This window comes from Perissodus microlepis, chromosome 6 (genome assembly GCF_051167445.1).
Source record: "Perissodus microlepis isolate ML-2025 ecotype Zambia chromosome 6, ASM5116744v1, whole genome shotgun sequence".
In the NCBI taxonomy this organism is placed as follows: domain Eukaryota; kingdom Metazoa; phylum Chordata; class Actinopteri; order Cichliformes; family Cichlidae; genus Perissodus; species Perissodus microlepis.
Genome location: NC_140466.1, coordinates 22258561 through 22272275, shown reverse-complemented (window position 1 = coordinate 22272275; position 13715 = coordinate 22258561). Strand labels below are relative to the sequence as shown.

Sequence of the window (13715 nt, the reverse complement as noted above, 5' to 3'; positions counted from 1 at the left end):
AACCCACTCCCACTCTCAGAGGAAGAGCAGGAGAGAGATGTTCCTTCAAAGACGAACCACGCTTCCGCTGCTTTCATTTTTCTTATTTGTGCTATTTCGCTTTCAATTGCCCAGTGTTTGGATGATGATGTAGTATATATAACTATGCAGAGCCCCACATGACAGAGAGAGAGAGAGAGAGAGAGAATAACGAACTTGGCAGCTGAGGCGAGTATCTTGTATTTATAGAAAGTCGTGTTTCCGGCAGAGGTTTCTGTGGTTTTAGCACTCCCAATCCATTTTTGCGGTGTCTTACTGGCCCCATTGTAGTCAGGTTTAGATTGAAGATGTTCCCTCATCTAACGCCTTGGGGGGGAGATTTGACTGTGAGACGTGTCAGAATGTGATTTGGGGGTGGCAGATGGATTTCTCCTAGCACCGTTTAACCCTGACTTTTGGAGGATTTCTCCATAAATGTTCTGTGCAGTCAGAAGCAGAAGACATTAGCAAAAAAGTACGGCACAGCTCTTGAGGCTGAATGTAAATGTGTTATATATACATATACATTTTCACACCATTAGGATGCAGAGAAGATGGGAGCTTACCTTGTTAATTTTTTTTATTTTTTTAATCTCAGTTCTTTTGTATTTGTCTTGTGGATCCAGTGCAGTAATTTCTGTATAAGCTCTCCAGATCATGGTGGGTTTGAAGTGCTTTTTTATTTCAAACAGCAACGACAGCCTCTGCATCTCAGTGGATTTCCTGGTATGGATCAGGTTCGTCTATTATTTACTCTCAAACACTGTGGGCTGCAAAGCTGGTTGACAGGATGCCAAGGCATTGAGATTTTCAGGAGTTACTGTACACATCAGGTTCATTTTAAAGCATCAGTTGTAGGTGCAAAATGATTGTGTTCTTTTAACAAGAAGTAAGGTTGATGTGACTATAGAAAGATCCAGTGATTGAGTACGTAAGTTAGTCCGGGTGTCAAACTGTTAAAGGCCGAGAAAATCAAACAGCGGCGGAGCTGTGTTGTCCGGAAAATTTAGAATTCCTATTGCAAATCGATTGATGGAAAGAAGCCTGCAACTGATTTTCAATAACTAGTGAAAGCCATCCACTTATCTGATTCGGCTTCAAACCAGAATTATAGTGTGCGCTGCAGGACAAAGGCAATAAATTCTATCAATAAGAACAGACAATTATAAGAGCACCTTTGGTCTCTGGGTGGAACACGAGCTCACATTTTTGGGGGAATTGAAAATTCGAAAATTAACACTTGCAGATCCCAAATACAATCCAATCCATTGATGAGACTTTTTTGATGTGCAATTTGTTTCACTAGCTTGACTGAGACCAGAATGACCACAACACAATGTGCATTTACATGCCAGGATGCGCCTTTTTTTTGTAATGATGTGTTATAAAGGCTCAAACCATCATCTGGGTTTCATCTGTATTACTGATCTAGGTTGTTGGTAAAGCAGCACTTAGATATTCCATTTCTTACAAACGAAGTCCAAATAGCCAAATATACAGCAGGCATTATTGTCCACCCTAACCTTCATCTCATAGGCAATGATTTCAGAGGACACTCACTCCTTTCTGCCTCTTCAACTCGTGTCAGGCACCCACCTGGTAAGAAAAACTCCCACTGCCTGTCCAGGAGCGAACCTGAAAATAACCCAGCCAGATGCTTCGCTTTGACCTAAACATCCAATAAAGCAGTTGCAACGTTACCAATGAGTTAACATAGACTTACTATGTTTTTTCTGTCAGAGTAGGCCCGATATCATCAGGACACTGCTATTTTTTTCACATGCAGACACTAAACGCTATGAAATACCGAGTGTATTTCATGGAAAATGTTAGCAGCGTGACTTTGAGCACAAAAGTAAAATCAATTGGCCCACCACTGTGGTCTAGACTGAAAATATCAAAAACTTTTATATTACACTCTTCCTCTGTGATCCCTTGACTGATGATTTAGAGCCGCCAGCAGGCTTTTACTTTTTTTTTTTTTTTTTACCTTTTTCCTGAAGTATCTTCACATTTAATAGAAGACCTGCAGCGCAAAATTCCTATAAATATTCATGATTGTCCGGTGACACATCTTAATGGCTTTGATTATCCTCTGACTTTTCCTCCAATCTAACGGCGAGGCTGACATTTCTGCACTGTGGAAAGATTTTGCAAGAAATTTGCTACACGTGTTAAAGCCCGCCCTCAATGAAGTGGCGATCCACTTCATGTAGCAGGTCCAGATTTTAATTTGTCTCGCTCTTCATGACAAAACAAGTGCAATTGTGTTAATTGCGCAGAAGCAAATGTTTGCATTTTAGCGTGCTGAGCCAAATTTTGCAACTCTGCTGGCATCTTGAAACATCTGCAGGGAATTACTTGTGCAGGTATTTTGAAGGATTGTTCAAAATTAATTTCAGTAGTAGTAAAAAAAAAAGAGAACACATATTATCAGTTGAATCTGACTAGAAAAGAAAGTAAAAGCTTAAGAAGTTTGCCGACTGTGCCTCAAAATAATGTTTTAAAAAGCATTTTTGTGGAAGTTGTAACATTATCTTTCCCATAGATTTCAGTTCAGGGTTATTTAAGTGCCATGCCTCTGATATAGCTCTCACGTCTCTTATTTCTGGCTAGGCTAAAATGTTGGACAGGATTTCATGTAATAATAATAATAATAATAATATTGCCATTTTCAGTGTGTCAACATTTAGCCCAAAGCCTCACAGCCTTAGCAGGGCTGTGGACTTCACAAAGGAAAGAGCTAAAGCAGAAGTAGGCGCTCAGTGTTTGTTTATCTGTTTGTTCATTTGTCTGTCTGTTTTCAGGAGGATAAAAGACAAAACAGAAAACTGCCAAGCAGACTTTCATGAACCTTAGAGGGGAAATGGAATAGAAAGAATCCATTCAGTTTTAGGGCAGGTCTGGTTCACTCTTTTTTTTAAACCCTTTGTCACCCAAATATCAGACATATTATTATCAGACTTATTTTGTAATTTTAGCTGCAAAAGTAAAAAAGTAATAGTCGTCTTTCAGGAACCATCTGAATTTCCCCTCTAGCCCAAAATGTTTGAGGAGCTCTGGTAATGTGAGGCGCACATGGTGAAATCTAGGCGGAGCTGATTTTTCTGTCTGTGTTCAGACAGCAGTACCTTGTGAATGCTTTGTGCTGCCACGATACACCGAATATCCCCGTAAAACTCGTCTTCTCTACTTTCCGAAAGCATTTAAATTTTGTAACTAGCACAAAGGAGTTACGGTTATTTGAAGAGCTCTTGTAAAATGGGCCCTACACCGGGCTGATAGTAAAAAGATGGGTTAAGATGCCAAAACAGGGCACTTGACTTGGCAGAGGATGTGCTCCATAAGCACCCTTCTAGTTTAAATGTGCCCTGTCGTGTTTATATGTCAGATTGACAGTCGTGCAATGTTAGCGGGAAGTTTATTAGCACACTGATGGCACTTGGTTAATAAAATAACTAAGCAATGATGCCAGACCTTAAGGTTAGAAGACAAATTAATATATTAGCTAAATTAGAAAGTACTACAGCTTGAGCTTGTTATAGGTCAGTACTATATTAAAGCAAGTTCTACTTGTGCTCTACTGAAACTATCCATTTAGCAGAAGTGCCAAGACATCCTTTCATTAAAGCAATGTTTCATCTTCTTTCCATTGCCAGTACTTTAAACCTCTTTTGAAGTCAATATCTTATTAAAACAGAGAAGTTGGTATTGCTCTACATTCTTTCCCTGCCTAGCAAGCCGTTTCCTCAGAAACAGGAGCATTTTGTCTCACAGTGCTCAGAGGAAGGGAATAAAACAAAGGCTTTCATTTAACTTTCACAGGTATGGAGTTACCCCTGCGCTATAATGTCAGTAAGTGCTAACATTACGTAAATCCATTACTTAGTCCCTGTGCTGTGGCATTTTATGGAGGAGAGAGGTTAGCCACACTGCAGTTATCATAACAGCATCTCGTGATCTGAACTCTGTGTGATCAGATTGGTTTTAATAGACTCTGGATTACTTGGAGGCAGTTCCTCAAAGCTAAACATCTCTGGGCCTAGAATTAGAGTGCATAGCTGAGGTGAAAACGATTTGTTCCGGAGAATGTCACTGCTGCAATGAAAGAGCTTATATGCTATTATCATACCCTACCTTAAAAAGATGACAGGGTAGCGACTTAGAGATCCTTTGATACATTTTCCAGCGCTCAGTATTGATGGAGATAACATAAAATTTGAGCTGTCTAGCGTGAGCGGGCTGTTTATTATGGCTAATAGTCCTTTTTGCATTTGTGCTGCAGTAGACACAGTAACTTTTATTCCATATAGTCCACAATCTCTCTTACCTTCGGTTAATCTCACCTGTAACAAAACACACTTAGAGTCAGGTGGAATGGCCTGAGATCTGAGCCCTTGCAGTTGTCTGTTGTATGTGAATGAAGCAGCTTTCTGGTTTTCCTTCCCTTGCCTTGTTAGATTTTTGCTCGTGTATAGCCGCGTGCACTTGTGACCCCGTGTTGCTGGCTTTACAGCTATTGCAAAAGTCAAATTAAAGAGCGATTTCCCTTTTCTAAGATTGCTTCATTTGAATACGTTTTAGCCCTAAAAATTACACAGTGTGGTAGATAGAAGTTTGAGAAGTCTGCATAATTTTAGGAGGGGTCCCTGTCCTTTCCTCTCTCCCAGGCGTGTTCCCTATTTTGTCCGTCTGCTTTTATAAAAGCTAAAATACCAACAGACACTCAGCGCCCACTTCATTACCTGGTCAGCCTGCGCTGTTTAATGCACTCCAGTACACGGTGCCATTTATGTACATGGCTTTACCATTAAGGGTACACAGCATTTAGTTATTGGGCTTTTTAATAAGAGGAGTTTCTGTTATTCTGACCCCTCATGTGCAGAATGTGAATGGGAAGGACAGAATATAAGAAACACTTTTTATTCTAATGTAGTATTATGAATAGCATTTCATGTCTAAAAACACAATCTTCCTCTAACCCCTTAAATACGTTTGAGGATTCATGTTGTTGTTTTTTCAGTATACTAGTATGCAGATTATGTCATGAACTGTTATTTGCTTTCTATGGAAATTAAATACAATATTAGTGCAGATGTTTGAAGTACTATTATACTTAAGGCTTAATAAGGCATCTTACTGAAATACTCAAATATTCCCATGAATATTATGGCTGTACAGAGGCTTAGAGTATCACTTATGCGGTTTAATGCTGTACAACTCAGAACTCTGGGCCTCCTGCTCATGTAAAATAAATGTTATTTGTAGAGCTAAAAGCTCCACGGTGTTAATGGAAATGAATGATTTCGGTATGAGTTCTTCTGCCGGCTATAGGATTGATTTTAAGGGAAATAATGCAATTCACCTAAATAAAGACAGACACGAAGCATTCAGAGTGAAGTTTAAAAAAAAGAAAAAGTAATGACTTTTTGCTGGTTCATGTGTGATTACACGGCCGAACGCTGCACCGTCGCTATCCATGGTCCTGAACCTCCGAGCCGGAGCCAGAGGTCTGCTGCAGACTGCAGCGTCCTATGAAAGAGTATCGACTTTTTGTAATAGGAAGTGTGACCACGGAGTGCACCCGGCAACAGATGCGAAAGTGAAAAAAAAAATGCTTTGGGGGGGTTGAAATGTCATGTGAACAGTTGGGTTCAACCACTGAACACCTCAGGGGTGTTATCGACTCCCTTCAATGCTTTTAAAGGCCAAGGGTTCGCTCAGACCAGGCTGTGCTGTTATTCGCCTGATAGAGTGAGCGACCACAATTTCCAGCGGCACCTCGAGAGGAAGTGAATTTGTGAAAGTAAATCTAAGCAGTGGAACGTCTGGAAGGAGAGTTCAGCGCACTACTAGAAACATCCAGATCACACAGTCTGCACCAGACACGAGAAAGGATGGTGTCAGCCGAGGAAAAAAAAGTACCTGAATAGGTGTGCATAGGCGTGTATTTAAAGCGTGTAGTGATATTTGTACCCCGTGTCACAGCACATGAAGCCAGCCTCTTTCTTTTCAGGTTTTAAATAGAACAAAGTCTCGATTAATGTGATTCGTTACACCTTTAATATGTTACATTTGACTTTATAGACATCTTTGTATCCTTGCGTTATATCTGCTGGGCTACATGTGCGTTATTTCTTACTCATCTCGCACATTTACGCGCATTTAAACGTCCTTTATGGCCTGTTTGGTCATGTAAGTGATCTTGTTTTATAGTATTTAGTATTCAGTATTGCATGTTACGTGTAGTTACTGCAACAAATGAGACATTTCCGTCTTTTAAGCTCATAGTCCCAAGTTGGAGTAACTCTTTTTTACACATCCTTAATTGGTAACTGCGTCCCTCTCGGCTACTAAACAAGAGGAATAATACTCGTTTGACACGCACAGCCAAAACAAATGGGCGCATGGACTGTGGAGCCCTTTTGACATTGTTTGTTTTCAGTGTGAAATTTTCCGCGTTGGACGAGGATGCATCCAGGAGAAGAGCACTTTATGGCTCAAGATTAGCTTCACTTTTGTGACATTTTAATTAAAAAGACGATTCGTTTATGTGGAAAGAAAAAGGCATCATTATTAAGGAACACTACCGCCACTTGTTGCAACGTCAGACTCCCATCTCTCCGGCATGGGAGGAGGGAGGATTTGAGGGGAGGTGGGGACACCGTCACATCCTCTGTCCATATATGGGCATGAAGTTTACACGCAGCGGGGAATCCTCTCACTGGAGCTGATGAATGGGGAGGAGGGCCGAGGGAGCTGCCAAAGTGTATATAAGGAGAGAGAGGGGAAGTCGCTGATGTGAAATCCACAGCAGGCAAATACCTACCGAGGAGCAGAGACGAAAAGGAATACCGTTAATTGCTTTTTTCCCCTGTTTTTGACCACAGACCACTTTGGATCATTTGTTGAAAACCATCAAAAAGGAGGGTTGAAAGAAAACAAGCTTCTGTATTATTTGTTTACCCCCTCCCTTTTTTTTTCTTTTTTTTTTTTTACCTTTCTTATTTCCTTCCCTGGGAGAGACGGACTTTTAAGTGCATCAGTATGTTGAACAATATGGATTTGAATGCGAAAGATTCTTTCTACCCTCAGTTTGAGAATTGCAACAGTTCTTCCTTGGGGATGGAAAACAGCGTGCGGAAAGATAACCAGGAGGTGTATGTCGATGCAGAGCGGGGAGTACCTGCCCAGTTTGGCCACGGTGAGTTCGCATGTTTGCACTGTCGATGAATCTGCATGCACGACCGTTTAAAACGTAGAAGATGAGCATTACTGGAAAGCGATGAGACTTTATTTTCGTGGCAGTCCGGTATGCTCTTTATCGGGGGCAAAATACGCACGGATGTTTATGTAACGCAGATTTTTTTTTTCACACACCCCCACCAATCGCTTAAATTCCACTCATTTTTTAAATCCACTTATAAAAGACTCGCGGTTACAAAGTTTCCTCTCTTTCTAATTCCACAGAAGGAACCCCTGCAACTCTCAAAACCGAAGCTTCCAACTCAGAATTCGCTTTTAACCCCTGCGAGTGCCCAAAAGACACATACACCCCTTCCTCGCTCGCCTACTCCGGCAGTTTCTATGTGGAGGCATCTCAGGGAGCGCCGTGCAGCACCGAAACACTCCTCAACATGATCACAGAGATTGTGGGCATATCCACGCTGCCGCTTTCAGAAGTGCAACAGAGCGGCAACAGTCGGGGAACTTATCCGTCGCCTGCGCCGCTGGACAGCAGCAGTGGTAATTTTGGAGACCCTGGCTCCAAGAGGCAGTCCTACACGTGCTCCGGACCCACTCCTCCTGTGTACTCTCCGGATCAGACGTGCTCGAGATATCCCGATGATCAGGCCGGCGGCCAGGTCCAAGACCCGTCCTCTTCCCAGCTCAACTTCAGCTCATCCCGAGCTCCTAACCAGAAGAAGGCTGAACCAAAGTCAGAGGCTGCTTCTTTCCCCGTCGTGGTGAAGAATGAGTTTGAGAGCAGCTGCTACGAGTGGGGGACCCTTAATAAGTCTGACTGTTTGGAGACCAGTTTCCAGACTGAAACCTTTCCGATGTCGAGCGATTTCCCCCCTGACCAGCAAATGGATGTAAAGGAACTTTTAGACACGTTCCCCCCGATTTGTCCCAACCCGGAGATGGAGTTTAAAGTGGAGGAGGGCATCAAACAGGAGCCGTGTTTCTCTGACACCTGCTCTCAGAGCTACTCCAGCCCCATGTACAATAATTACCTCCCACCCCCGCCGATGGGCCTCTCCTCTAACCTGAAACCCTTCCCCGAACCTCCACAGCCATCTAATCAGTGCGATTCTTTATACACAACACCAGCTTTACCGAGCACCATAGACTCCATCCTGTACTCTTCCTTGCTGCCAGATTCATTTGCCCAAAGTTACACCACCCGCGCTGCGAAGCCCCCCAGGGCCAGAAAGAGCCCTGCCGCCTCTCATGGCCCCGCCAAAGAGAAGCCCTTCACCTGCCCCATGGAGAGCTGCGACCGGCGCTTCTCTCGCTCGGACGAGTTAAACCGGCACATCCGCATCCACACAGGCCACAAACCTTTCCAGTGCCGCATTTGTTTGCGCAGTTTCAGCCGTAGCGATCACCTCACCACCCACACCAGGACTCACACCGGGGAGAAGCCGTTCTCCTGCGACGTGTGCGGCAAACGCTTTGCCCGCAGCGACGAGAGAAAACGGCACGGACGCGTACATCTGAAACAAAAGGAGAAAATGGAAATTAAGCCACAGGTGACCACCGGCGCGTGGCCGTTCACTCTTCCCGAGGGGATCTGAAGACCAGGCCGCGTGTGCACACTTAACATGTTAGGATCTTTCCGTCTTGGAAGATAAACCAGCTGACTACAAGTTGATGTCTGAGTTGGTCTGACTGGTGAGCCAATACCTAACGTAAGAGGTTTTTGCGAATATTAAGAGTTTTTGAGGAGCAGAGAAGGGGAAGAGGACTGCTTCGGCCTTATTGCAGGCTGCCGATGCTGCTGACTATTATGCAAAAAAAAAAAGTGCATAAGTTGTAAGAGTCGGTAAACAGATCAACAATTAACTTGTTGCTGTTACTGTCAGTAAAGCCAAACCTCTCCGCCCTGAATTGCATGACTGCTGTTCAGCACCTCCTTCACCTGGACAGCTCCAACCTCCATTCGCCTCTCACACTGAATGGATTGCACTTACAGATTATTAATATCTCCGTTTAAGATTCTTATTTTCTGCTTTTAGCATTCTTAGAGCAATTGTTTGGACTATGTTTCTTAAAAATTCTTGCATGTTTATGTCAGTGTTTTTTTTTCTTTTTCCTTTGGCTGGAATATCAACCACTGTCAAGGTACTCGTTCACTCCACAGTGAGGGTTTATTGACATGAATGTAGACTAACATATTTATGGTTCTCACCATAAAGCTGCCCACCTTTGATCAGATTTAGTGTTTGTTTATCTTCTTATCATTATGCTGTCAGTGTTTTTTGTCACTGGTCTTTGTGTTGTGTTACAATTGTTTGGATTATTACAGTTGTGAAAGATATATCATAAATGGGAAATAAATATATTTGTATTACTGTACTTTCTTTGTATTTTTATAGCCAACTGTATATTTTACAAGTATATTTGAGCGTCCTTTTTAAGGTGAATTGTATTCTAAATCATAACTAATGTCTTGGTTTTTGAGGGCTATTGTTTAGTAATACAATATTTTAAATGTTACAATTTGATATCTGAAACCTTTTCGCACTTCATCCCATTGTTGGTACGATGAGAGTTATTTCATTGAATTGTTGATCTAGATTTTAAAAAAAGGGAATGTACTCTAGTTGTGGTACGGCTTTTCAATTCAAGCCATTTTACAGTATGTACAGAGGTATGTTTATTCGAGCTAGGGAAAAAAAACCTAGCAAATCATATTTAAAAAGAACAAAAAAAACCATTGCTTTTAAGTAATCAGGTAGCACACATTGCTGCGAGTTTCTGTAGACTTTACCTTGGCGATGAAAGGGTTTTTGACTCCTCGTATCTTTTGCTGGAGATACTGTATGCTGAAAAATGTTCACACTTTAGCAAAAAAACGTAAAAAAAACCCCAAAACAAAACAAAAAAATGTTCAGAGTTTGGTGAAACTGTCACCAACAGGGTACTGCAAAAAGTAATTTAACTCGCCTTAAGTTATATTAACTGTTCAAGTAAAGATTTTGTACATACACAGTTTCTACAATACTTTAAATTAATATCGATGTTGTTATTTTTATGAAAAGTTTATGAGCAAAAATAAAATTTTCTGGAAGCAGCAAGTTTCTCGTGTGTGTGGTTTGGAATGATCTCACTTTGCTCAATGGTATCGTGCGCCGTCGAGACCCCCCGTCGGCGCATTCAGATGAGTGTGTGTCTTACCCAAAATAAACATTATAACGGGCCCCCCGTGGCACCACACTGTAGCCCTAACATTAGACATCGCAGTTCTGCCCTGTGACTCACGAGGCTCAAACACATTACAGTGAATACCTCGCCCCGAATCCCTGTTGACTTCAAAAGATTTTCTCGTGATGTGAACACCACGTGTGCCACGGTAATCTTGTTAAAAAGGACATTTTCTTGCCATGTCAATGAGATGATCTCAAGTCTTGTGTTCATTCATTCCTTTGTTCATTCAATCGCCCCTTTTTCCTCTTTTTTTGGGGCTATAGAAGGATATTAATTTCAACCCAGGCGCTGAACACGATCATCTTCTATTATCATGATTTGGTTTCTTTTTGAATAACGCTGGAACTTTAGCCTCCTCTTGTCAAAACTTCCCATTGCATTCCTGTAAGTGCAGGTAATAATCTTTGTGCCTTCAGACCTTTCTACAAGAAAAAGGAAAGAGTGACTCAAAGCTGTGGTGAAAGCCATTTCTTCTTATTGTAATCTTTAGAGTGTTTTTTTTTAAGCAGCACTCTGTAAAGAAGAGATCATTGTACGAGCAATGCTTAAAGTCAAAGCAACTCCAACACTGATTTGCTCTACTGTGTACATGCATACGATTTTCAGAGGCATTTTTCAACATGTCAAAATCTCACAATCTGTCACCGCAAACCGTGGAGCCATCCATGTATGAGGGTCTCCGCGGTGGTACACTGCCCGTGACGCAGTTGGCTGGCAGATCACTACTTTGCATGCCCACGGCAGTGCGCAAGTGCCTGCGTTGTCTGTGGCTGACAAACATACTGTAGCAGTGTGGAAATGCAAGCTGCCACACAGAGCACTGTGAATAGTATGTACCCATCCTCTCCTGTCTATCACTCATCCTGGCTTACAATAGCGCGTGGCCCAACCGGCATCGGCACGCACCCGCTTGTCCGTGTTGTTTTAGTGGCAAACATTGTCCAGTGATGGATGGTTGAGGTTTTTGAATTGCGGCGATGTGCAGTCACGGTGACCATTATCCAGACACTTGAAGATTGAAGAGTTATTGAACTGTGGCCAGTGATGGAATTTCTGCAATTGTGCGTTTGTAAGCTCAAATTCGCATTTGCATACTGTAAATGGCTGATGTATCTGCAGCATGTGAGCCCGGTCTCAGCAGCGGTGCCTTTATTGAATATGTTTAGTATGTTGTAAGTCTTCCTAACAAAAGACGTAAATCAGTTCTTTTCCTCTGACTGACGAGTGTGTGCGTGTTGTTGTTTTAAAAAAAAAAAAAAAAAACTCCTGTAGATATGCATAATTGCTGAAGCCATTAAGTAATTGTGCAGGGAGGGCACATGACAGAGCACCATGCTTTCTAAGAACGTGGACCACTGTGAATTGTAGCACATCAAGTCCATTAAATCCTTGCCAGGGCATTACTAATGCAAACATGTTAACAAAAACTGTTGCACTGTGTAGAGGGGGGGTTAGTTTATCCAAGGTAGCGCGTCTGTGTGACTAACATATTCCATATGTGACCAAGGAGAAAACCATGAACTGATGTGATTTTACTGCCTTATTGTCTCATCCAATTAATCGCTTGATGTAGGATTGCTTCTGGATAAGTCAATGGTACTATTTATCTGCTGCACCAAATGAGTACTTTGGCTCAGGATAAAAAAAAAATCCTAAAAAATGACAGCGAAGGATTAGATAGGCCCAAATTCTGAGGATAAGTGTCACTACAGGATGATTTGTACTTACATGTTCATTACTTGTAATCACCAGCTTTCTCTTTTTTCCCCAATTGGCACACAGCAGTTTGTTTTATGTACATCATTTGTTCTTCATAGTCTTTTTCATCATGCAACAACACACTGACCTCCATTAGTTCTATATGATGACATAGACTAATAAGCATCCCTCCTCCTCCTGAGTGTGAAGCCCTTCCAAAGCTGTACTGCCATTGAATGTCTGATGCCTATCTTGAGAGGGATAAGTACAGCTCCAGTTGTCTCTGAAGAGTCCAACATCCCTTTTATCCATGCTTGAACTCCAAACAATTCTGCCTCTACAACAATAATCCAATAATGACTTTCAGAATGTATGAAAAGGAATTTATTTGCGTATATGAAGGTTCAGAAGCAGTTTCATTGGTTCAAGCTTCAGGTATCAGGTCACCTCAAGTACCTATTAATAATCACAGTCCTACTTGAGACGGTCTATATGGCCACACAGTCTCATTCGCTTGTGGATTGATCTATTGTGGGGTAATCACCACATAATTTTATGCGCACCTTTAAAATGTGCACCGGGGCACGTCACGGTCCTTGGGGTGGGCTCGGTAATCAAGGTGCATAATCGCATGGCGGTAATGGCAATCAGGCTTAGCAGATTAATTCCTCGGATCATACATCAGCCAGTCAGTCCTGTATCTGATCATGAAGAAGGGTGTAGGTGGTCTGGAGAGTGCAGGTGATTAAAAAGAAGAGAACCTTTGCAGTGAGAAGGTGCTTGTTATGCAAACATTTTAAAGTGCCCAATTCTTTTCCCTTGCTCTGGCTCCGAAATTCTTCATTTGTATTACTGATCAGGCGAAGCAGAAAAGTGAGGGGAAGAAAAAAAGAACTTTTCTTTTCTTGCTCCTTCATAACTGGTAAGTCAACTCTGGGTCAAGGAGTTCAGTCTAGCACTTTTATCCAGTGAGCAACATATCTACATCAAAGGCATTATGCTGCACCTGAGGTGAATGGAAAGCGGCGAATGCGTCCAGTTTAGATGAATGACTTTATAGTCGTTCAATTACTTAGGAAATTTGCAGCTGCCCCCGGAACATTCCAGTTTTAGACCTTACAATGCTGCTGTGGCACTGCTGCGTGTTTACTGTGACAACCTCGGGGAAATTTGGAAAGTCAGTGTAAATGATATTTTCAGAGCATGCAAACATATTCATAACTGCATAGCAAAATCTTTTGAACCTTATGGTTTGGATGTGTTTTGCTTCACCTTAGCTGAGTTAGGGAAATATAAATAATGATCCATTTAAAAAAAAAAAGCTTTAATGAGTAAAAAATGATACGGTGTCTGTAGTGAGTTTCTCTATAGGTCAGTGAAACATCTTTCAGGTCACTGTTTTGGATTGTGGCTGCAGCTGTTTTCTATCTGCTATCGCCACACTCGCAGTATTTTTACAGAAGCAACATCCAGCTGTTTTCTGCAATAAACCTATGAAAGCCCACTGTACCTTCCCAGCTTGGCATAAAAAAGCAGACAGCTAAAAAGCAGCTGGCTGATAAACA

General features: G+C 41.9%; 1 protein-coding gene across 1 annotated transcript; it reads left to right on the top strand.

Moving 5' to 3' along the window:
• The first annotated feature begins 6796 nt into the window (after positions 1 to 6796).
• On the top strand, positions 6797 to 10318 carry LOC146385664 (uncharacterized). The gene is made up of 2 exons (XM_084931494.1): positions 6797 to 7222; positions 7489 to 10318. Exons 1-2 carry the CDS (start codon positions 7066 to 7068, stop codon positions 8817 to 8819), a joined length of 1488 nt encoding a protein of 495 aa, XP_084787620.1. The 5' UTR covers positions 6797 to 7065; the 3' UTR covers positions 8820 to 10318.
• The last annotated feature ends 3397 nt before the right edge of the window (positions 10319 to 13715 follow it).